The 24,855-nt window shown below is 37.6% G+C and overlaps 3 protein-coding genes across 3 annotated transcripts; 2 read left to right on the top strand and 1 right to left on the bottom strand.

Moving 5' to 3' along the window:
• Nucleotides 1-1,529: 1,529 nt before the first annotated feature.
• LOC128238069 (trichohyalin-like) lies at nucleotides 1,530-2,879 on the top strand. The gene has a single exon (XM_052953645.1). The coding sequence runs from the start codon at nucleotides 1,530-1,532 to the stop codon at nucleotides 2,877-2,879; it is 1,350 nt and encodes a 449-aa protein (XP_052809605.1).
• Nucleotides 2,880-9,950: 7,071 nt separating this feature from the next.
• Nucleotides 9,951-12,326, top strand: LOC128238821 (ryncolin-1-like). Its single transcript, XM_052955085.1, has one exon. The coding sequence runs from the start codon at nucleotides 10,315-10,317 to the stop codon at nucleotides 11,281-11,283; it is 969 nt and encodes a 322-aa protein (XP_052811045.1). The 5' UTR covers nucleotides 9,951-10,314; the 3' UTR covers nucleotides 11,284-12,326.
• An 8,252-nt stretch (nucleotides 12,327-20,578) lies between these two features.
• LOC128238853 (angiopoietin-related protein 7-like) lies at nucleotides 20,579-22,432 on the bottom strand. Its single transcript, XM_052955138.1, has one exon. It carries the CDS (start codon nucleotides 22,413-22,415, stop codon nucleotides 21,060-21,062), a length of 1,356 nt encoding a protein of 451 aa, XP_052811098.1. The 5' UTR covers nucleotides 22,416-22,432; the 3' UTR covers nucleotides 20,579-21,059.
• Nucleotides 22,433-24,855: the final 2,423 nt, after the last annotated feature.

Here is a 24,855-nt window from a genome sequence, read left to right as displayed (position 1 = left end):
ATCCCGTCATTCTACATTTTTTTTTCTCTGATTTTTTTTATATTTTTTTTTTCTCTTATTGGATGTAAAAAGTACATGCATTAAGATATTTTTGTGGAAAAGCAAATAATAGATCACAAGTTTGAGTTTACTTCAAATGTGATTTCATATCTGATTTTACATTGGAAGTAGATCATTGCGTATACAATCCTTGCAAGGTAGACTTATACAAAATACACAGAAACCTTCATACGGTATTTTTGAGTTCGCGTTCTCTTGAAATATTGTAAAAGTTTGCAGATTTAAATATCTGGAAAATTTACATATATTTTAAGGATTTGGTATCCGAGGTTTAAATTATTGATTTCTTTCGACACAAAGGTACTGGAGATTTAGCCGATAGTTGTAAATTAGTAGTATCCTGTATCTGATTAGAGCATCTGGAGCGATAGCCTAGTGGTTAAGACGGTAGCTTTGTAAGCCTGAGTTCATGAGTTCGACCCCGGCCAGAGAAAGGTTGAAAATTAAAAAGTTGGTAGTTAGATATTCTGCAGATATCTGTATGTATAAATGTAATGATAGCTTCTAAGTAATACTAGTGCTATGATGTACTAGTTGCTATGGTGTAGGTAGGAACGATAACTCTACAGATAACGTGAAATTATCATGATAGCTAATAATAGTGAGTTGTGTCCCTTGTTTCTAATATAGTCATTAATTTGTCTCAAATATTAGTTTATGTGACTTTGCACTGTGTACTTTGATTATTGTGTTGTGCAATATTGATTTGCTTTGTGTGTATTATTATTATTATTGATTGATTTACGTGTATGTGATTATCTTTATTGTGTGTTTTGTGACCAGTGCTGTGATTCAAATGGATTTATGTGGAATTTAAGTGACCGAATAGTGTTTTAATGAACTTAACATTTTACAGACACATTACCAGCGAAATAAAGTTATTGTGTTTGAAGTGCATTTAGTGTTGTGTAAATTGTGAATTATGGTTGAAGGGTTAAGTGAACGTGAAAAGAGATTGATTCGTCGGAACATAGTGAGGGATACAGAGTTAAGTGTTGAGCCTGACAGAATGAATATCGAAAGTGATGTAAGGAGACGTTTAAGTGAAAGTAAAAGCTATGTTGGTGCATATGATCATGGTGCACATGCTATCGAAATGGATAGATTAAGTGACATCTCAAATTTGAACACGATTGATGAATATTTTCACGAGAGTACTTCAATGGAGATACGGGCCATGGAAAGAAGTGTGGATTCAAAAACCAGAGTGAAAGAAAGCTTAAATGAAAGTAACTTAAAATATCTTGATGATCACTATGAAAGGTTAGAGCAAACTTTGCGAGAGCTTAGATACGATGATGATTTGCTTGATCAGAAGCTTACAACTGAGCCTATGAGTAGATATGGAATTAGGGCCAATTCCATCGGGGAGAGGGGAATAGCTAAAAAAGCTAGAAAAAGCTAAACGTCTCAGGCACTTTGACGATTTGAGTGAGACAAAACTGAAAGGTAGCTATAAAGCTTTTGATATGAGGTATGATGTGATGAAAGATGTAAAGCACAAAAGTGTTCAAAACGAAAGTCCTCGTGATTTAAAGACTGAAATTAGAAGTTTAAGATTGGACCAAGAGGAAATTAAAAGTCAATCTAGTAGATATGAGCGTGAAAGTTTGAAACTGAAACAGTTACAAATGGAGGAGGATAGAAAGCAGCGATTTATGATGGAAAATAGACAGAGATTGAACTATGAAATGGAAATGAAGAGAAAAGCGGAACATGAGTTAGTAGAAAGAATCAAAATATTAGAGCAACAAGAGTTGGAACTGAATAAAAGAAGGAATGAAAATGAAAGAATTGAAAGAGATTTAGAAATGAGGAGAGAACATGAAGAGGAATTGAATCATAGATTAATATTATTGAAAGAGAAAGAACAGTTGCTTCTGGATAAAGCTGATAACAGAAAAACTGAATTTAATGATCAAAACAAAAAGAAAGAGGAAAGATTGAAAGGTAGAGAACAGAAAGCTGAAAGCGTTATGTATAAAGTTGGTTCACCAAAGATACCAAACTTTGACGGAAAGCATTTTGAGCAGTGGAAAGTGGATGTTTGTAGTATTCTAGAAAGTAATGCTTATCCAGATCATGCTGTAGTACAAGCAATTAGAAACTCATTGCAAGGAGATGTAAAACAAGTTCTCTTGACTCTTAAACCCACTGCTAGTGCTGAAACGATAGTGAATAAGTTGAAAGAAGTATATGGTAATGTGAAAACAGGTGATAGAGTAGTAACGGAGTTTTATTCAGCAAAGCAAAAAGAAGGAGAATCATGTTCGTCTTGGGGAGTAAGAGTAGAAACATTGTTTCAACAGGCTGTTGAAAAGGGTGAAATTGATGAAGAGAAACGAGATAAGAAGTTGAAGGAAAGATTTTGGAGAGGATTGAGATCTGAAAAGTTACGAATGACCACTAGAGTGGCATATGAAAGTAAAGACTCATTTGAATGTTTAAGGAGAAAGGCTAGGTCAGAAGAAGAGGAAGAGAATAGTGAAGTCAGAGAAGAAAATACGCGTAGTGCATATGTCAATCAGATAAGGGATGAAAGTGGAATGAAAGAACTCTTAGAAAGATTGAAATCCATGGAGATAGAAATGAAAAGGTTGAAAGGGCAAAATACTAGTTATAGAGGAAATAATTACAACAGTAACTTCAGAAGACCCTTTAGAGGAGGGTACAGAGGTGGAAATAGAGGATTCAGAGGTAGAAGTGACGATGGGAAAAAAGAGCAGAACAAGGAAACAGAAAAAGGACCAGAGCAGAATGAGAAGTCTTTAAACGAGAAGAAGCTTTCATCGGAGGGCACGATGGAAGCGAAAAAGTAGATAACCCCATCAGAAATTCAAAGAATAACTTACATGAGAGATTAGTAGGGAAGTCGAATGAGAACTTTGTTGAAATAGAAGGGCAGATAGTTAAAGCGTTGATAGACACGGGGTCTATGATAAGTACACTATCAGAAGAGTTTTATTTGTCCATGAATGAAAAGCCTAAATTGAAAGGTCTAGATGAGTTTGAATTGAACGTTACAGGAGCAAATGGTCAACAGATACCATATAGTGGTTATATTGAGGCCAACGTTAGTTTACCTAACACTGATATGCCACCATTAACAATACCTCTGCACAATGTTAAAAGCACAGAGTATAACAGAAAAGTACCTGCAATAGTTGGCATGAATGTTATTCGTGAATGTGCCGTGTGGTGTAAATGCGAGAATGTAGACGACATTCCTGATGAATGGAGCATGGCCTTTGAAATGTCGTGTTGTTCTAGTGTCGGAGTAGTTAAGGCTACCAAAGATTTTTTATTACAGCCGATGGAAGTGAGAACTGTTACAGGTCTGGTACGAAAGACATCAGAGATAGAATCTGCTGTAACAGAGAACTTCGATAATGCAGGTCCAGATAAACCCACTATAGGTCCAAGAGTTGTTACACTTAGTAACCCAGGGAAAACTACAAGAGTGCCTGTACGTGTGTGTAACCTTTCAGCAAAGGTTTTGAAATTCAAGGCTAGGACGCCTATCTGTCAATTACAAGAGGTGAAAGTGCTTAGATCAGCACCAATTTTTGAAAAGAAGAAAGACTGCCTAATCTATCTGAAGTCTAGCAAGTGCGAGTTCTTTAAAGAGGAGACTACGTACCTCGGTCACGTTGTATCAGCTGAGGGGATCAAGGCTGATCCGAAAAAGACGGAAGCCGTCAAGAACTGGCCCACGCCTAAGTCCACAAAGGAAGTCCGGCAGTTCCTTGGTTTCGCCGGCTATTATAGGCGCTTTATTCGTGGATTTTCGACTATAGCACGGCCTCTTAATGATCTTTTGATTGGTCAACCGACCAGCAGGAAGACAGGTTCTAAGACCCCGAGAAAGATCAAGAAGGTACCATTCCAATAATCAGAATCACAGCAGAAGGCATTTGAGGAGCTGAAGGCACAGCTTACAAACCCTCCAGTGTTGGCCTACGCGGATTACTGCAAGCCGTTTTCGGTGCATACTGATGCCTCGTCACTTGGTCTTGGTGCCGTATTGTACCAGCGTCATGATGGGAAGGAGCGGCCCATAGCATACGCCAGCAGAAGTTTAAAGCAGAGCGAGCGCAGTTATCCAGCGCACAAACTCGAATTCCTTGCCTTAAAGTGGTCGGTTACTGAAAAGTTTCACGACTATCTTTATGGCGGGAGATTTGATGTTGTGACGGATAACAATCCGCTCACATACGTAAACACCACTGCCAAGCTGGATGCCACTGGACATCGATGGCTCGCTGCGCTTTCCAACTATGATTTTACGATCTCTTACCGGAAGGGAGCGAATAACCAGGATGCTGATGGCCTCAGTAGGAATATTCCGACCGATGTCATTCACGCCGTCAGTCATGCTGCGACAGCAGAGACAGTACCGCTGTCAGAGACAGTACGCAATCCGGAATCGACACCACTCAGTCATCATGTGGATATTCCAGATGATATACTCAGTGCCCATAGTCTATCCTCTACGGATTGGCACAAGGCACAAGCCCAGGACTCGACCCTCTCACAGATTGCAGACCATATATCACGCGGAACCCGACCGGCTACGCCGATGGACCGACATATGACTACATATCTGAGGGAGTGGAACCACTTTATTGTGCTTCAGGGTGTCCTGTATCGGAAGTCCAACCTCCATACAGAAGAACGCCTCCAGTTGCTGTTGCCAGAGAACCTCCGTACCGAGATATTCAAGGCGCTTCACGATGACCTTGGTCATCAAGGACGCGACCGGACGGTTGCACTCTTCAAGGAGCGATTCTACTGGCCTGGGATGGACAGTTTTGTCGCTGATGCTGTCAGGAACTGTGGACGTTGTATTCGCCGGAAGTCCCGCGCATCTGTGGCAGAGATGTGCCCAATCACGACTACAGCTCCGATGGACATTATCTGCATCGACTATTTGTCATTGGAGCGGTCCAAGGGAGGCTTTGAGAACGTCCTTGTATTGACAGACCATTTCAGCCGGTATGCTCAAGCTTACCCCACACGCAACCAGACTGCGAAAACCACCGCCAGGATATTGTTTGAAAATTTCATCGTGCACTATGGTTTTCCCGCAAGAATCCACAGTGACCAGGGAAGGAATTTTGAATCTGCGCTCATCAAGGAGTTGTGTGCCCTGGCAGGTGTGGAAAAGACACGCACTACGCCCTACCACCCCATGGGTAATGGAATGGTCGAGCGGTTTAACCAGACGCTACTCAAGATGCTCGGGACCCTTGAAGAGTGTCAGAAGCTTGACTGGAAGTCTCATGAATCGGGTCTGGTGCACGCCTATAATGCCACGCACCATGAAAGTACAGGGTTTTCTCCGTACTTTTTGATGTTTGGGAGGCACCCCAGGCTCGCCATTGACGCTTTTCTTGGGCTCCCCACTGACAGCTTGTCGTCGAGCACACATTCAAAGTACCTTGGTAAGCTGCGAGACCGTCTCCAGTTCGCCTACGCCAAGGCCCGGGAGGTAGCAGCGAAGACCTCGTCGACGAACAAGGCCACCTACGATAACCGTGCCCGCAGTTCTGTGTTACTGCCAGGAGATCGTGTTCTAGTCCGCAACGTGTCCATCAGGGGAAAACAGAAGTTAGCAGATAGATGGGAGCCACATCCGTATATTGTCATCGACAAGCCCATTGATGACATACCTGTATATGAGGTGAAACGCGAAGGAGCACGGTATTAGAAGTCTAGGACTCTGCATCGTAATCTACTCCTTCCGTTCATGTCTACCACTGATAGGGATGCTCTTGTAGATGATGTTAGTGCGGATGACAATGAGGCATCAGATGTCAGTGTTTGTGTGGATGAACAGGAAGATGATAATAATGGCGGTGTACAGGATGATGATGACGACAACGATGTGGATTCCGTACCTAGATTTGCTACCCCTGCCAGAGAACATCCACAGGATATTGGTTTCACCCCAAGACCGAAGAGGATACGGAAGAAGCCGACCTGGATGACTACAGGTGATTGGAAAGTGTGAGATGTGACCCTTGAGTGGTGTTAAGTGGAGTACAGATTTTAAAGAACTTTACTATTTTAGCAGAAGGTGTGAATGATAACATGTATGTGTGATACGTGTAAATTGCTAATGTCGACATATGTTATACGTTGTCATTGTTATTTGTGGAAATGTATGATTTTCAAGCCCATATCTAGAAGAAGATATGAGTTTGGTAGGTTTTGATACAAGGTACTTACCTTTTGTAATACTTACCTGGTGTATTAAGTATGGTATGAAGAGTACTTACCTGTAGTTGATACTCACCTTTGGTAGTTGTCCGTCGATCGCCCTTAGATCTGCATAAGTAGATATTTATACTCACCTTGAGTAGTTATAAGTTGTATTTCGTACAGGTTCATATTTACCGTATGATCTGTATGTAGTAGAGATTGCTCTAGTTGTTGAGTTCCCCAATTACTCTAGTTTAGTTTAATACTTAACCTTCTAGATGTAGATACGCTTACCTCTGGTAATGTGCATATTATTGAGCGGTAGCCTAGCCAGCGTGCACATATTGATTTATTTGTGTGCTTACTACTCTTTTAAATTTGTATGTTTTCAGTATTTTATATATTTCAGGCTGTATAACGGAAAAGTCAGGAGCCTTTTTATTAAGCAGGGGGAGTATGTCATGATTGTATTGAATACATTAATAAAATATATTAAATTTGCATTAAGTTAGGAGTCTTTGTATTTATTACATCCACGATATTCGTATTATTCTTATTTCCTATATTTCTACTTTTGTCCTTACCTTGATCCAACTAAACTCCGCCCTAGGTGTCCTGTGATCATTATTTTACTCTACATTTTATTCTACCATTGTTCGTACTAACCTGTCACGCGTGATTGGTCATCAGGTGTCGAGTGTGTTAATCTTTGCACTTGCCTTTCTGATTTTATAGTGACCAGTCACATTATTGTTATAATAAAATATCTAGGATATTTTGATTTGTTACAGGTAAGTACATTTTTGGTATTTAATAAGCATATAAGATGTGTTGAAATATATCTTAGTAAAATTAACATCTGATGTAATTATATCTTTACATGAGTATTATAACTATATAAGTATATAGCCTGAATCTCGTTTGTATAAATATCTACATGTTTGTATTTGTATTGTGCATTTGTAAATCGGCACTTGCCTTCCTGATTTTATAGTGACCAGTCACATTATTGTTATAATAAAATATCTAGGATATTTTGATTTGTTACAGTGGTTACTCTACACAAATGGATCCTAATTAAAAATATATGCCGACTGGGCTACGTCGACATGTACATGTATTTATAGGGTAAGTGGAACTGCATGCAATCGTCATTTCTTGCATACCAGACATAATACACATACGTGTATTTCCGATTTTGTGACCAGTATTGTGCCAGTAAAGTCCAAACCAAGCCCTGTTTACGATTTTATGCGGTCCAAAATATAAGCATCAAATATTCATATTGTACAATAACGATAACGCTTACTGTTGCTGAACTTTGATAAAACCACTTTCGAGCTCATACAAATGTCCATAAAATACATTTCAAAAATCAGCTCCGCTGTGCGGCCAGGTTGTGTACAATACTTAAGCCAATAGAAAACACAGAACATACTTCAAAATGGCTGACAATTCAGCTCAAACGTATTACTTAGGATTTCAAATGATAAACTATCAAAGCATATTACTGGTTGCAAAACTAGATACAACGAAACAATATAATAGTAAGCATAAGTCAATATTGGTTCGTCTGACACCTCCTTTGTTTAGCTATTATCAACACCTTTGTTGACTAGTTTTAATATATTAAAAACACAAGTTGTACATTTCAAACATTTTAGTAAATCAGAATGATGATGCTATGCGTACCACATGCGTTTATCATTATCAAACATCTGATGAATGAGAATGATTTCAAATAACAGATGTAAAACACATAATATATCAATAATTTGTAAAAGAAGAAACGCTGAAATTATGAAACTGGTAACAATTAATGATAATTTTAACAGAAGTACGGCATAACAAACAGCATAACAACATTACCTGGTACACTGTAAAACCCAGTTTTACGACCGCCCATGTAAGATGAGTCACGTGCAAAACGCGCCACTATCTTTACTTTATGGTTCATGAAAAGGTACTTTATGCCATTTTAATTAACCGCACTAAAATAGGTAAGTGTTCAAGACTTTTAATTAAAAACGCAACTTGTAGAGGAACTATTTGACGTCTAATTGACAAATAACTACACTTCATGGCGTCAGTGAACAACGTCGCACGTGCTTTTTTAATGAGAAGTACAAACATGCGTTTTCTACGTGAAACATTAGGTACGAGAAAATACGTGATAGATACTTATAATCTAGAGTCGGACGTCATGTTAATTCACCTGCTTATTGAGCTACTTTATTTTATAAACAGGCAAACATTGACGTATCTTTGATTCACAAATTAGCATATCTCAAATAGGCATGGCAATGTTTCATACTACATTACGCAATTATGATCTTTAACCATCCGTGTCCACGTACACACTTAGAAATCAAATTATATTTAAGGCTTGCAATTTCAATGATATTGTTCGGCAGCATTGATGATTTGATGGCTCCTTTCAAATCATATCCTAACTTGACGTCTGTGACGTCTGACATCCCTGGTTTGTTGAACACACACATAATGCATCACACATCGTGTGTTAATTGATACACTTTATTTAAGTGTAATGTCCATAAGATTCTCTATCTCTATAATGTTAGTGCTGTTAAAAATATGCAAATAAAAGTTCCATGTAACCATATTTCATAATATAACTTTCATGAACATTATCTAACGTTTATTGTACCTAACTACATGTATCAAAATTTTGGGACACAAGAACATTGCATCTATTAACCACTATAACCACATACTCCAAAATCAACGAAAGTAAATATTCCTGTACTCAAGTGAAAATACCTCCTCTACCTCCATGCTTTAAGCTCAGTCTAGACAGGTCGCGAACAATGCTGAAGTTTTCACGATTCCACATCAAAATTTCATTTTTCTAAAGGATTTTGACACATTTTGAGGCTCAAACTTACGGACGTAATATCCATGTTCACATCCATTAAAATGACAAAATGCACGCTGTACACGCAGATATGACATTGCTCTAAATTTCAGTTGCTTCATTGAAATATGTATTTTGATGTTTTTAAGTGAACCCTTCGAGCATCGGTTCATAATTGAGACATGATTTACTTTTTCAATATAAATAAAATGTTTTTATGACATTTTTTTGTGGATAAAGCATCTTTATAACACACAATGAAAATATTACTCGCACTAGGTCATGTGAACGTGTATTGAAGATAAATGTCCAACGTGATTGAGCTATGTTATAAATATAATCTCAAATTCGTGATTATTTTGTATCAAAATGATGAATTTCGTCATTAAAAAAAAACGATATAAGCTCGGGAGAGCTTTTTTTATCGTTTTAAAATAAACTCGTTTAACAAATAAGATACAAAATACACACATCTGAGATCCTCTGTTTATTTCATCTAATTAGTGACGTTCTTGAAATGCAACATTACGTTGGCTGAAGGTAGGACCAAAAGTCACCATACAACTGGACTTTTAAAAATGTGTGTTGGCTTTTTAAATTGTGGCGTTGCTTAATTCTGACTTATTTCTGCTTAATTATATATTGCTCATTATTTCGTCTTCCTGTTTTGCGGCATATTTCTAAAAAGCAAGTGGCCTACTCTCTTGATAATTGTATGCACCACTTCATATAAAATAACAGTTAAGCACTTCTTAATAATGATATCCTGTGCACATGATGAATCAGTAAATGTTAGTGCGCAATACTTTAAAAACATTTGAATAATGCCATACAACAGAAAATGGCTTGGATTCATATCACCACAATTGTATGCCTTCTTACTGTTACAATCAGAAATTCAAACTGCTACCTCTCAATTGACCGAATAGTAAACCGATTAGATGATATGGAGGAAAAATCAAATAAAGTCGATAATGGACTACAAGAAGAAATTGCTAAGATTAAAGAGGATATAAGGGAGTTAACAGAAGAGCTCACAGATGCTTTAAGGCTAGAAAGCAGATACAGGCGAGAAGATATAAAAGCAATCTATGAACTTCTACAAGTCAAGGATAATAACACAGAAGAAAGTGCGGTACAAAAGTCGAAGAACGCCTTAGACAAAAGTCACGAGCATGCTTGTTCCACCACAGAGAATGAAGAACATTTCAAAAGAGCATTTCAGGAACACGTACGAATACATCATGGCAAAATTGACGAACAATGTGGAAAAAGTTGTGTCTAAGGGTGTTTTGAGGATGATGTCTGCTGAAAGTATGATCCTTGCAAACCTTTCCGAATACATGAATGAAGCAGAATTTCGCCATTTGAAAAAAATTGAGGATGCAGAAATAGTGACAAACGATGCAATTAATGCTCTAAATATAACTGTCAAGAACAATAAAAAACGAGAAACGAACATGCTCAAACTGATTGAAAATATAACATCGGAATTAAATGAAATGAGGACTGATCTTCATTCTCTTTTGCCCATTGGGTGTACTACCGTAAATGGAATATATTCAATAACATTGGAGAATGCATCACGAAACCGGATACCAGTCTATTGTGATAGAGTGACAGACGGGGGAGGCTGGGTAGTTTTCCAGAGGAGAAAAGACGGTTCGGAGGACTTTGACCGTTCATGGCTGGAGTACAAACAGGGCTTTGGCCAGCCAGACGGTGAGTTCTGGCTTGGTAATGAACTGCTGCATCAGTTTACCAGTGACAAACCGAGGGAACTCAGAATTGATATGGAAGACTTTAAAGGGAAGAAGGCACATGCCAAATATTCTTCATTCAGAATTTATTCTGAAAAAGTAAACTACAAGCTTGAGGTTAGAGGATACAATGGGAATGCAGGCGATTCCTTAAATGGAGTTTTTATAGGCAGTAACGGTGTTCATAATAGACAAAGCTTTTCAACAAGAGACAACGACAATGATAATAATGAATCGAATTGTGCAACTTCTTATCTGAGTGGTTGGTGGTTTAAAAGGTGTTACGAGTCGAATTTGAACGGCAAATATCATAGTGGGATTCATTGGTACTCGTTTAGCAGCGACTGGTCTAATTTGAAATTTGTTGAAATGAAATTCCGATAAACAGGCACATCGAACATATGGAACCCAATCGTATATGTGTTCGTGGATTTCCGGTTTGGGCACTCTGCTCACTAAATCCTTTCATTCATGTTTAGTTTAAATGCAAATAAAACATATATTTGGATTGTATATACAGTAATAGTGTGATTTCGGAGCGTTGGTAAATTGTTTTTATGTTCAGTATATCATTAACCTTTTTTATTTAGTGTAAATATGAAGTTCCCGATAGTACCCTATCTTGTAAGTAAATGTGGTAAATATTTTTAAACCAATCTATATATAAATATATATTGATTCGACAGTGCTGTTGAATATATGCAAATACAAATTACTTGTATCCATGTTTTAAAGTGTATGTTTCATTGCATCAGTGTATTTCAAATTCAGCGTTTCACTGTATTAAGTGTTTAATCCCTTGTACTGTTATTTGTTCGATGGTCTAATGACATCTGCATCGTCACCTAATATAAACTGTTATTTTCTATAAATATTTAGCATGTATTTGTCAAGATTTGTTTATTATAACCTAGAATTAATATTTCTTAATCTATTTCTAGACGTTTTAGAATAAAAATATATTTTTAGAAATTGAGAGAAAGATTCTGAAGACTTTTTAATAACGTTGAGGAACATTTTCATTTCATTTATAAAAGCAAACTTCTCTAATCCGGGGTCTTGGGAAAAGTTAAAGATTCTTTAAAAACTAAAAAAAGTATTTATAAAAAGTTTTACCATCGCTAGAAAAGATCTAAAAGCTTGGATTCAATTTGACATGATTTACATGAGGATTCGGTTTCAATCCGTTTTTGTGATTCATTTTGAAAGTGTTGTTGGATTAAATTATTGCTTATACGTGTGTTCAATATTTCATGTGGATAAAATTATGCTGACTCTCAAGCATACCAGGATCAGATATATTTTGTGAACTTTTGGACATTATTCTGTATTCCAGATATTTAAAGTTTTGCATTACTGTTTTGAAATTACTTTTGTAAAATGGTTTATATCTTTCTTAATACAAACCCCTTTCTAATGATATTAAACTAATAGTTATTACAACACTATATGAGTCACTCTCATGGGCACGATGTTACGTGGGAGTGTGGTCTTGCGTTGTGGGGGAAACCGGAGTACCCATAGGAAACCCACTTGTCCGGCTTGGTGACCACAAACCAAACTCGCGTGCGCCCAGGCCGGATATTAAAATAATATGGGGTCACCAGTCATCGAAATTCACATAGCTGCGTTTCGGACACGTTCTCCATGCTAAAGGGTGTTGATACAATGATATATGAGGTGTAATATGATACTTTTATATTAGAGGGACTCCTTCACGTATAGGGTGAGACATCGACTATTATTATATCGTATTATTTTAAGCAGAATGATTGTTACAATGCTAAAACATCTGCAAAATGTCAAATAATCTCTTTTGTAATTTAATTTAGAAAAAGTGTGACAAAATATGCTCTGTTTTGCTGCAAAGCGTTCGGAGCGATATTCACGGGAGTTTGAATCATTTAAGGCTTGGATTTATAAAATTTTGTTTAAATAAGAATCTGCCAGTTGCTGTTTTGTCTTTATTCATAAAAGTTATAAAAATATAGTCGAACAGTGTTCGAACATTTAAAAATAAACCTTGGTTAGAGGCACAAGGCAATGCCCCAAACGACAACAAACAGGGGACACAAACGTATAATCACACACATATGAATGCAAACACCACAAACAAACCACACACGCATTACAATAGCTTTATGATAAATCGTTGGAGTACCGCCTTGAAACAGTCAGTGAAACACGAGTTCACTAGAACACTGGTCTACTGGGGACTTAAACTAGTTTGCATGGCCATAAAATCACAATTGTCCAAATATTTATCAATAATTATAAATGAAAAAGCCTCATCAGAGCCAGCATCAACTTAAAAGCAATGACGAATTAAGTTAAAGATAACAGATAAAGTAAGTTCAATTACAAAACGACCGGATACAATCATCACCTGCAAACAAATAAATCAAGCCGGAGCAACAGTGCTTGCTCTTAAAGAGTGCGATAACAACCATCTGACAAAGCTCGCCTAAGCAAGATTTAAAACTAAGTCTTAATATAGTTTTATATCTAAGTATCATTGCAAACCAGCAGAAAACCCAGTGAAAATAGAATAAAATAGAAAAATATATTTACTAATTGCGGAAGAAGGTGGTGATCGATTTAATAAAGAATAGAAACATACGGCGCAGAAAAGGTATTATAATAATTATAACACATTAAGAAACATAAAATGTTCAGAAATGTATCAATTTGAAAATAAATTAAGAAATATAATTAGCAGTATCACTAATTAAAGAAGCATAACCGTTCGTACATGTTTATTGTCGTTATAATTGATTGATAATTAATTAATTAATTACTCAATTTAATATGGTTATGTTGGTTTAACTGTGGTTTATGAAAACATTAGATTCTCCAGTCGAAATGAGGCCCTCCAAAATATAGCGACCCAGTACAAGTGTTCGAAGATGTGGTTTATCGTCAGAATAAAACCAAATCTTCACAAACTCTGCGTCACACTTATGAATTGAACGGGGTCGTTTATCTCAAGGTCATACGTCACTGTAAGTAAAATACGCAAATCTGATGGTTGGAAATTATATCGAACACTCAATTTGTGTTTGCCATAAAAGATAAAACGAACGCAGAACTTTGTGGGATGTAACAATTCATTGGTGTGGTACGGAGACCTTTAAGTTTTGTTGAAGAGTTATAAAGTCCAGTAATTGTTCCTTCTAAAGAAAAAGAAAGAAAACAAGATAAATAGGCAGGATAGCACATTAAGTCAAATATTTTTTTCCTATGGGGTCCTCTCGTGTTCGAAACAAAACCAGCAATAAAACGTTACTTTCATCTATTAATCAGAAATAAAATATATTTGGCAAAGAGAATTGAAATATCATACTATTTTATAAATATGCTTCATAATATATTTTAATGTTTAAAAAAACATAAACACCCCTTACCTTACCTTGATCTATATGAGCCCAATATGACGGCATGTTCCACCTCGCTTGGAAACCTAACACTCATCAAACCTAATTTCATCCCAATCCAGCAAGGGATTTTGGAGATAAAGTGCGCAAAAGATTGCGTCTACTGACATACGGACAGACCGGCTAAATCCAGTGTATTCCCCCAATCGAAACACACACACTGTGGTAAACCACACGAGGTGAAAGTTTCCCAAATCAACGATTACAAATGTTTTATTTTTTTATATTTTACTCACAGAGTAACACATGCTTTAATAATGTTGATTGCTGCTGCAATGACGAAGCATTGTTTTACAGATGGTGCATGGTAATAATTTGGTCACATCGTGCAGACTTTTTACTTATGGCGGATTACCTTTGAAAATATTTCATAAAATTATATGGTGTATTTGTTATGACAAATAGTTTGACATAATGGTGCATTTTACAGATGGTACTTAGGAGCAAGTGTCACGAACATTGCGTCATATGACGGATTGACAAGTTGTCACAGTGTTTCTTTACCCAATAACAATTATAAGGGGTGTCTATTAGACAATCCAACTTCCTGTATCATGCTTTTCTTAGGTCCCACTCAACAGCAGTGTTATTTTCTATATTATCCATAATTATCCGAAACATTTAATTTCATAATTAACTTTTCAGATCCGAATTCAACAAAACACATTAGGACAGCAAATATCCATACTGACCGAGACGAGCGAACTATTTTACATTGCCCGTCCGTTCGTGCAGAACCGCATGATGATGCATTGTATGGCACTACTGAAACAGTGTGTGTATAACATGTGATAAATGACGTCATATATGCTACGTCGAAAGGCAACATATTGCATAAAATGAAGACGTAAATCAAAGATAATTTATTTTTATTTTACTACACCATTTTAAATGAAACAAAGGGCAGTCTATGCCGCTTAAAGAGCCCCGCCTTCGTTTTATTACTGAAGTTTGATATCAAACACTTCGACAAACCTGTTTCCAAACTAATGTTTTGACAATGCTCCGTCAGACGGCCGGATTATGAAAAGGTTTGTCGAAGTGTTTTAAATACCTAAAATCTCAATCAAACTCTGGTAAAAGATCGAAGGCGGGGCTCCGTAAGCAGCGTAGACTGCGCTATGATTCATTTAAAATGGTGAAGAAATAGTGAAGTTATCTCTGTTTGAAGTCTTCATTCGAAGCAAAATGTTGCCTTCCGACGTAGCATTTATGACGCAATTTATCACGTGGTTTGCACAGTGTGAAACCTAAGTTTATCATTTTTAAACTGGAATTTGAAAACAACAACAACAAAGAGTTATAAATTCTTAAGTGCATACTATGCAAGGCAGCGGCCACAGTAAACTATGGAGCCTATTTCGCCAGGCACCCTAGGAGCGTTTCGTTCCCATGATAAGTTTCGGTATTAGGGGAGATTTCTAACAGTAATATTCAATCCAATGTTAAAATCACTCACTTACGAAACTATGATTCTTCATGAAACGCCCCTTGGACAGTAGAAATATGCTAATCAATCAAACCGATGTCACAGTCGAAACCCTCTACACATATGTAATATACAACTCATAAATACATGTAGATGAATGGATAAATGGGAGGTTGGTGATTGGATGAAACTTCATTTCACATATACCAAACATACGAACGAAGCACACATACAAACTTTATAAGTAATATAATAACTCCAACAAAATTTAACGGACTCACAGTATTTAGCCGGGTCCCGTTTTAATATAGGATCTAAGTCATTACTACAAAAATCTTAAGCCTGAAGGAACGTGATATATTATTAAGGGGTTTCTAAAATTGAACCCTTTAAACTTTTTCTTGTCACAACATGATTATATTGCTAATACATAATTATATTAACGCAAACAATGTAACCAAGTTTAATAAAGAGTGAGTAGGAAATTTGAAATTTTATCGTATTATTAAGGGTTGTTTGACCAGTAGATTACCATTAATAATTACGGGATAAATAGGTGAAATGTCACAGTCAATGTTGTTTGGAAAATAATCACCATAACTCAATTACATATATTCTGAAACTGCAGTGATTGAGGTTGATTTTGACCAGCAGCTGGCCTCTACTAATTTCAGGGTTAATTAGCTTAGGCTTATGAAACTACATGTAATGTTAAATGTTTCACTGGCAATACGAAGTCGACTAATGTTTTTATAGCCAATATAAATCAAAGCCTGGAGCCACAGTCAATAGTATTTGAAATGTGCGTACACTCAATCACTGAAGAATGATTTTACGTTTAAGAAATGAAACACCAAAACGAATACTGAAGTGGTATGTTGCCTACATGTATTACCAAAATATGGCCCACACTTGTGTTGATGTTTGTACGTCAATTGGCGAGGTCACCGTCGTTATAGTTAAAAGTCTAAAAGATGGTTCAGACACATTTGATATAATTGCTTGCAAATTATGTCAGCAGGTGCTGTTAAGACTTAATAGTCTGACCATTATTGGTAAATGGACGCACTGTTTATCTATATATGACTGACCGTGACGGCATCTCGGTTATGTGCGTTGCATAAGGGAGAACTCATGGGGAGTATCATTGGAAATATCTAGGTAGTCTTTGCATGTCCTTGGGTAGTCTGGGTGTCCTTGATAAGTTTTTGGGTGTCCTTGGATAGTTGGTGGCTGTCCTTGGATAGTTGTGTTGTGTCCTTGTGTAGTCATGTGATGTCATAAGGTAGTCATGGGTGTCGTTGGGTAGCCATAAAATGTCATTGAGTTGTCCTGGATTGTAGATGGGTAGTAATGGATGGTACATGGGTAGTTATTGAATGTGCATGGGTAGTCCTCTGGTGTTATTCGGTTGTCATTCAGTGTCCTTGTGTTATACTGGACTGTCCGTGAGTAGTTGTGGAATGTACATAGGTAATTAATTACGTAGTGGCGTTGGGTAGTCATGAAGTTTTCATTGGTAGTCCCGGAGTGTACTTGGGTTGTAATTTATGGTGTTTGGAGAATCATCCAGTTGTACTTCGGTAGTCCTATGGTGTTATTCGGTTGTCCTACAGTGTTCTTTTGTATAACTTAGCTGTTATTGTGTAGTCCTAGGATTTGGTGTCATCGGGTAGCCATGGAGTGTTGTTCTTGGGTAGTCATTGGGTAGTCATGGAATGTTTGCGAGTGGTCATGTTGTGACCATGGGCAGTCGAGGGATATCCTTGGGTAGACTTTTAGTGTCATAGGGTATTCCTGGGGTGTCATACTGTAGTTCTTGGGTGTCGTAAGACGGTCATAGGCTGTCCTTGTGTAACCCTCGGGATATCCTTGTGTAACTCTGGAGTGTCATTTTTAGTCCTGTCTTGTCATTGCATAGTGATGTGGTGTCCTTGGGTAGTCATTGAGGTGTCCTTCAGTGGTTTTGGAGTGTCCTTGAGTAATTGCTTTTGTATCCCTGTTTTAAGGGTGTTCTTTGGGAGTTCTTGAGTGTCATTGCGAAGCTCTTGAATGTCATTAGGTAGTTCTGCGGTGTCCTTTGTTAACTTTAAGTGTTCTTGTGTAGTTAAAGTGTGACCTTAGGTAGTTCTATGCTGTCTTCATGTAGGACTTGGATGTGTAAGTGTAGCCAAGGGACCTTTTTGATGTCTTTGAATAGTCCTTGTGTGTTCTTCGGTAGTTTTTTTGGTGTCAGATGACGTAAATTATTTTTTTATCAAGATTAGATTACATGAATATATATGCAAAAAGCTACAGAAACATGCTCAGTAGCAAAAAGTTTAAACATAAACCCGGTTTAGTGGCAATGGGCAACGCCAAAGACATAGAACACAAATTCACAGACAAGAAACATAGAACAGCACACAACTCTACAAATAGCACAGTGCATAAATACTATATATACATATATAAATAAATAATTGGTATCTTTATCAAGAATTGTTAGGTACCGCCTTGGAACGGTCAGTAAAATGTAAATTTACTGGGGATTTAAACCAGTTTATGTGCACAAACCTCACTCTTATCCCAACAATTCTTCGTAAAGATAAAACGCAAAAGATAAATCTTATCAAAGTATGAAGCCATACATTTTGATCAATGAAGTTTTATTAGCATGTGGTTAAAACATTTCTATCATCTTGTTCTAACAATGCTGTTCGATCATTTAAGACAATGGGATTAATTAATCTACATGGATTTGAACTTGATCTCATAAAGACAAACCTTTTCACTAAATGTCATTGATATTAAATATAAAATGTGGTATATATGCAAAACCTTTGAATATCATTCTTATTTGAAGTATAGATAATCAATTTAACACGAACACGAATGGTGTGGCCATTTTTCATTAAAAATGGTTTGAATTGTTGCGTCTAAAAGTAACAAGGTTCTATTTCCAATAGTTTACCTAATGAACTACTTGGCCATTGCTCATAATCAAACTGACCTTATCTATTTTTAAAAAGCTCACATCAAAGTTTGATAACAATTCAAGTCTTATCTGTGAACAACGCTCAACCGAAATCGCTTAAAAGTATATGCTTTTAACGTAAGCACGTTTTAGAAATATATGGGATGTTAGCTGAAGACAACTTTCAAAAGAACTATAATATCAACAATTGCATTCATTTAGTTCATACTAGAACATTGAGACAAATGAATTCGGTTATTGTAAAATGAGCAAGTAGTATTTTAACAGTTTAAACTATTTGAAACTATTTAATACATGCTTCGGTCTATGCTTTGAAAAGTAAACACAATCTAGGAATTTTACTAATATTTTAGACTAATAATGGTGCATGTAATTTTCAAACATAGTTAAAGAAATAGTCGGAAGTAAAAAAAATCCCTTGAAACTTAAAGAACTGACTTTAATTAAATTAGTGTTTGTCCTGTTATTTTTTTTTTGTTTTTTACATTCGGATTTACTATTTCAAAAACGCAACCAAACTCATATTCTTAAATTATACTGAAAAAAACATTCAAATGAAAAAAATAAGGACTCTACGAATGGACATATCTGAAAAGTGTCATACTTAAAGCATTTTAGCTGATGAGAAAGAGAATATAACTTCGATATTGCAACATAGCTTCTCCTTTGATTTGAATATCGGGAAAGCACAAAATGCTCATGTTACTTATGCAAATAGCACGTTACACGCTTATATAATATAAGTTAGTACTGATACTAACATATCAAAGCTAAAGACACTTTTAAAATTAAAATAAAAATATTCTTAAGAAACTCTCAACTCACCGAAATGGCCATGACAATCCGTTGATCACAGAAGGCAACACACAATCATAGAGAGGAGAGAGCAAAGTGATAATCTTTGACACTTGAAGGGCAATTACTCAAAAGTTAATTGAGCGATCTGGCTGTTGATCGAACTCATTCGAGAAATAATGTCAATAAACATTGTGACTTAGTTTGGTAAGGATAATATAACATAGCTGAAATGAAAATCCGATGATGCGGACTTGGAAGACTGCGCCATACAACATAATCCCTGTATGGCTGACATGTAATGAGAGCGACATAAAACATCAGAGGAACTAACTATCACTCCCGCACACACAGCTACACAACACACTCCGGACAAGGAACTTCATGATGTATTATCAGTATCATGCATACCCTGTAAGGGTTTTTGGAGATAGATTACGCGCAAAAATCTCTTTGTACACTTTATGGTTAAAGAACACGGCCTGCACCACTTGACTTGATATCCATCACCACTGTGAAGTTTCATCGAGACCGGGCCAGGGGTTTTTGTGATAAAGTGCACACATGGATCACTATGAACACTTTATTGAAAAGAAAATAGCAAAGGGGCATCATACTTTGAAAAAAGTCCGAGCGACGGCATATGAAATTGTGCTTTGTACGAAACTCTCATGCGAAGGAACAGCCAAATTCAGCCGAAATTTTGGAGATAAAGCGCACACAAGTTTGCGTAAACTGACAGACTGACGGACAAGCTGAATCCATTTTAGACCCTCCCCCCCCCCCGCCCCCTTCACCTAATGCATTATACCCAAATCCGAGTTGAAAGTACCTCAAATCGACAAATACGCATGTTTAAGATTTACATTATATATATATATAGCAGTTTATAATGCTGATGCTGTTGGTTGTTGTCGTTGTTTTTGTTGTTGTTTTTATAGTTGCCGTTCTTGTTGTTTTTGCTGCTGCTGTTGTTGTTGCTGCTGCTGATTCTGATAATGACGACGACGACGATTAAGATGATAATGATAACAAACCTAAATCGACAGATTCAAATGTTTTATTTTTAATTTTTACATAGATATAAGATCTATTTACAAATAGTCAGATGGCCATGGCCCATATGGACACATACATATACAAAACAATCATTTCAGATGGTTAATGCATGTGTTTTTCCAAAATTAATCAATTTACCAAAAGTGAGCTTAAATATCGAATAAGCATATTCAACAACTACGTCAGTAAATCAAAATATTTCATGCTGTTATCAATACATTTAAATCATTTTGGGGGTTGTTTAAAACCTCACAATGTAAGTTTTGAGGACTGTATATATGAATTTGTATATATAAATTAGTTGAAAAATAGACACCAACATTTACTTATTGGGTATAGTACTCTCGGGAACTTTATATTTACACTAAATCCAGAAAAAAACTATTACTGATATACTGAACATAAAAACAATTTATCAACGATCTGAAATCCCAATATACATGTTCCAAAAGTTTGGTGTGCCTTGTTATCGGAATTTCATTTCCACAAATTTCAACAAGTCGCGGCTTAGAGAAAACCAACGAATATTTTTATATCCGCCGTTCAAGTTCGCCTGGAAACACGAATTAAACCACCAACCACCCCCATACAAAGTTGCACATTTCGATTTATTGTCGTTGTCTCTTGTTGAAAAGCTTTGTCCATTATGAACCCCGTTACCTTTGTCAACAAGTCCATTCAAGGAATCGCCCGCATTCCCATTGTACCCTCCAACTTCAAGCTTGTAGTTTAGTTCTTCCGAATAAATTCTGAATGAAGAATATTTGGCATATGCTTTCTTCCCATTATAGTCTTCCATATCAATTCTAAGCTCCCTTGGTTTATATCGTGTAAACTGATACAACAGTTCATTGCCTAGCCAGAACTCGCCCTCTAGCTGACCAAAGCCCTGTTTATACTCCAGCCATGGACGGTTGAAGTCCTCTGAACCGTCCTTTCGTCTCTGGAACACAACCCAGCCTCCGCCGTCTGTCTCGATATCACAATATACTGGTATCGGGTTTGCATTAACTATTATTGAATATACTCCATTCACGATAACCTCTTTACATTGCAAGGGCAAACGAGAACGTACATTGATCTTCAGTTCATGTATTTCCGAAGTCATATTTTCAATCAGTTTGAGCATGTTTGTCTCTCGTATCACTTGACTTTTGTGACATTGCTCTTTATAGTTCTCGACAGTTACATTCAGAGCATTTATTGCATCGTTTGTCATTATTTCCACATGCTCCACTTTTCTCAAAAGGCGTAATTCTGCTTGATTCATAGAGTCGGTAAGATTTTTAATGAAATTGCTTTCAATAGACATCATTTTCAGAACAGTGTTAGAGATACTATTCTCGACGTTGTCTTTCAACTTACTCAGGATGTCTTTGTGTGTGTTTTTGAAAGACTCTAGTTCATTTCGTACTTTGAAGTTCATAAGCTTTTCTTGTTGAAATGCTTTTTTAACATGTTCAGAGTTTTCTGCAGTACAAATAATAGTTTCCTGTCTTTTGTCTAGATTGTTCGTCGGCCTTTGTTTCGTACTTCCTTCTGTGTCATTATCTTTGCCTTGTAGAAGTTCAAAGATTGCTTTTATATCTTCTCGCCTGTATATGCTTTCTCGCCTTAAAGCTTCTGTTAGTTCTTCTGTTAACACTCTAAAATCCTCTTTAATCTGAACAATTTCTTTTTGTAAACCATTATCGACTTTATTTGATTTGTCCTCCAAAACATCTAATCGGTTTAGTATTCGGTCAATCGAAAGGTAGCAAATTGAATTTCTGATTGTTATAGTAAGAATGCATAAAATTGTGGTGATATGAATCCAAGCCATTTTTGTTATATGGCAATGTTCGGATTTTTATGGTATTACGCACAAACATTTGCTAATTAACCATGCACACAGGATATCGTTCTTAAGAAGTGCTTAACTGCTGTTTCATGTCAAATGGTGCATACAACTATCAAGAGAGTATGCCACTTGCTTATAAGAAAAATGCAGTAAAACAGAAAGACGAAATAAGAAGCAATATCTAATTAAGCTGATATCAGTTGGAATTGTTACGCCTCAATAGAAACAACCAAAACACATCATTTTTAAAAAGTCCAGTTTGTAGGTAAACCTTCGGTTTTACCTTCCACCAGCGTAATGTATGTGTTGTTTTGTACATTTTTCGGTTTGTTTTGATATTAAGACAGTTTTATAACAACAGCAAAATAGATGTTTGTATTAGAATTACATAGGTCCTTTGCTAACGTTGAAATTACCAAATGCCGTCGTCAGTGCCAATCGTGTGATTAAGCGCATTTCGGCTTTAGAATGATCGCATGTTGTTCCCTTTACTATTTACAAATATGCACTTTCAATGGTCAAAATTATGTCATTACAGTATACTTTTATTGGAAATAAGGAAATAAATATTTGTTTTCTATATAGTGGTGCATTCAATTATCAAGTGTGCAGGCCACGTACTTGTTTCAAATATGCAGCGAAATAGGAATACGAAATAAGGAGCAATTTTGTATTAATCTGATCATGAATTAATACAAAATGAAAGCCAAAACACATCATTCAAAAAACGTTTTATATGTCTTTAAAAGGTCGAACTCTTGCGTGATACACGTATCATTTCGTACATTTTAGGTTTGTTTTGAGATCTAGTACACTATGTCGACCTACGTAACGGGAATGCAGGCGGTGGTTATACAATGCCGAACACGGGCGATGTGGATACCATGCGGAGCCCGAGCTGCGTAACGGGAGACCAGGCGGTGGGTATGCAATGCGGAACACGAGCTACGTAACGGGAAACCAGACGGTGGATATATTATGCGGAACACGAGCTACGTAATAAGAACCCAGGCGGTGGGTATACCATGCGGAACACGAGCTAAGTAACGGGAACCCAGGCGGTGGGTATGGAATGCGGAACAAGAGCTACGTAACGGGAACCCAGGCGGTGGGTATGGAATGCGGAACACGAGCTACGTATTGGGAACCCAGGCGGTGGGTATACCATGCGGAACACGAGCTAAGTAACGGGAACCCAGGCGGTGGGTATGGAATGCGGAACAAGAGCTACGTAATGGGAACCCAGGCGGTGGGTATACCATGCGGAACACGAGCTAAGTAACGGGAACCCAGGCGGTGGGTATGGAATGCGGAACACGAGCTTCGTAACGGGAACCCAGGCGGTGGGTATACCATGCGGAACACGAGCTAAGTAACGGGAACCCAGGCGGTGGGTATGGAATGCGGAACATGAGCTACGTAACGGGAAACCAGGCGATGGGAATGCAATGCGGAACAAGAGCTACGTAACGGGAACCTAGGCGGTGGGTATACCATGCGGAACACGAGCTAAGTAACGAGAACCCAGGCGGTGTGTATGCAATGCGGAACACGCGCTACGTAACGGGAACTCAGGTGCCGGGTATGGAATAGGGAACACGAGCTACGTAACGGGAACCCAGGCGGTGGGTATGGAATGCGGAACACGAGCTACGTAATAAGAACCCAGGCGGTGGGTATACCATGCGGAACACGAGCTACGTAACGGGAACCCAGGCGGTGGGTATGGAATGCGGAACACGAGCTACGTAACGGGAACCCAGGCGGTGGGTATGGAATGCGGAACACGAGCTACGTAACGGGAACCCAGGCGGTGGGTATGGAATGCGGAACACGAGCTACGTAACGGGAAACCAGGCGGTGGGAATGGAATGCGGAACACGAGCTACGTAACGGGAACCCAGGCGGTGGGTATGGAATGCGGAACACGAGCTACGTAACGGGAACCCAGGCGGTGGGTATACCATGCGGAACACGAGCTACGTAACGGGAACCCAGGCGGTGGGTATGGAATGCGGAACACGAGCTACGTAACGGGAACCCAGGCGGTGGGTATGGAATGCGGAACACGAGCTACGTAACGGGAAACCAGGCGGTGGGAATGCAAAGCGGGACACTAGCTACGTAATGGGAACCCAGGCGGTGGGTATACCATGCGGAACACGAGCTACGTAACGGGAAACCAGGCGGTGGGTATACCATGCGGAACACGAGCTACGTTACGTGAAACCAGGCGGTGGGTTCGTTTCATGATTATTCAATTATGCATGTACCTTATTTATAGATCTTACGATCGTGTTTGACAGAAGTACACAGATAACAAATAAATATGTGGACAACAGCAACTCTACTCTCATCGATACGACATATAGTTGTGTGTTTCATAGACATGCAATCTTTGTCAAGACGGGCGAATGCCTCC

Source organism: Mya arenaria, chromosome 6, assembly GCF_026914265.1.
Source record: "Mya arenaria isolate MELC-2E11 chromosome 6, ASM2691426v1".
Taxonomy (NCBI): Eukaryota; Metazoa; Mollusca; class Bivalvia; order Myida; family Myidae; genus Mya; species Mya arenaria.
This window is presented reverse-complemented; position numbering and strand designations above follow the sequence as displayed.

Coding starts and splice junctions, on each gene's coding strand:
- LOC128238069 (XM_052953645.1), top strand. CDS start 1,530: ATGAGGTATGATGTGATGAAAGATGTAAAGCACAAAAGTGTTCAAAAC.
- LOC128238821 (XM_052955085.1), top strand. CDS start 10,315: ATGCTTGTTCCACCACAGAGAATGAAGAACATTTCAAAAGAGCATTTC.
- LOC128238853 (XM_052955138.1), bottom strand. CDS start 22,415: ATGGCTTGGATTCATATCACCACAATTTTATGCATTCTTACTATAACA.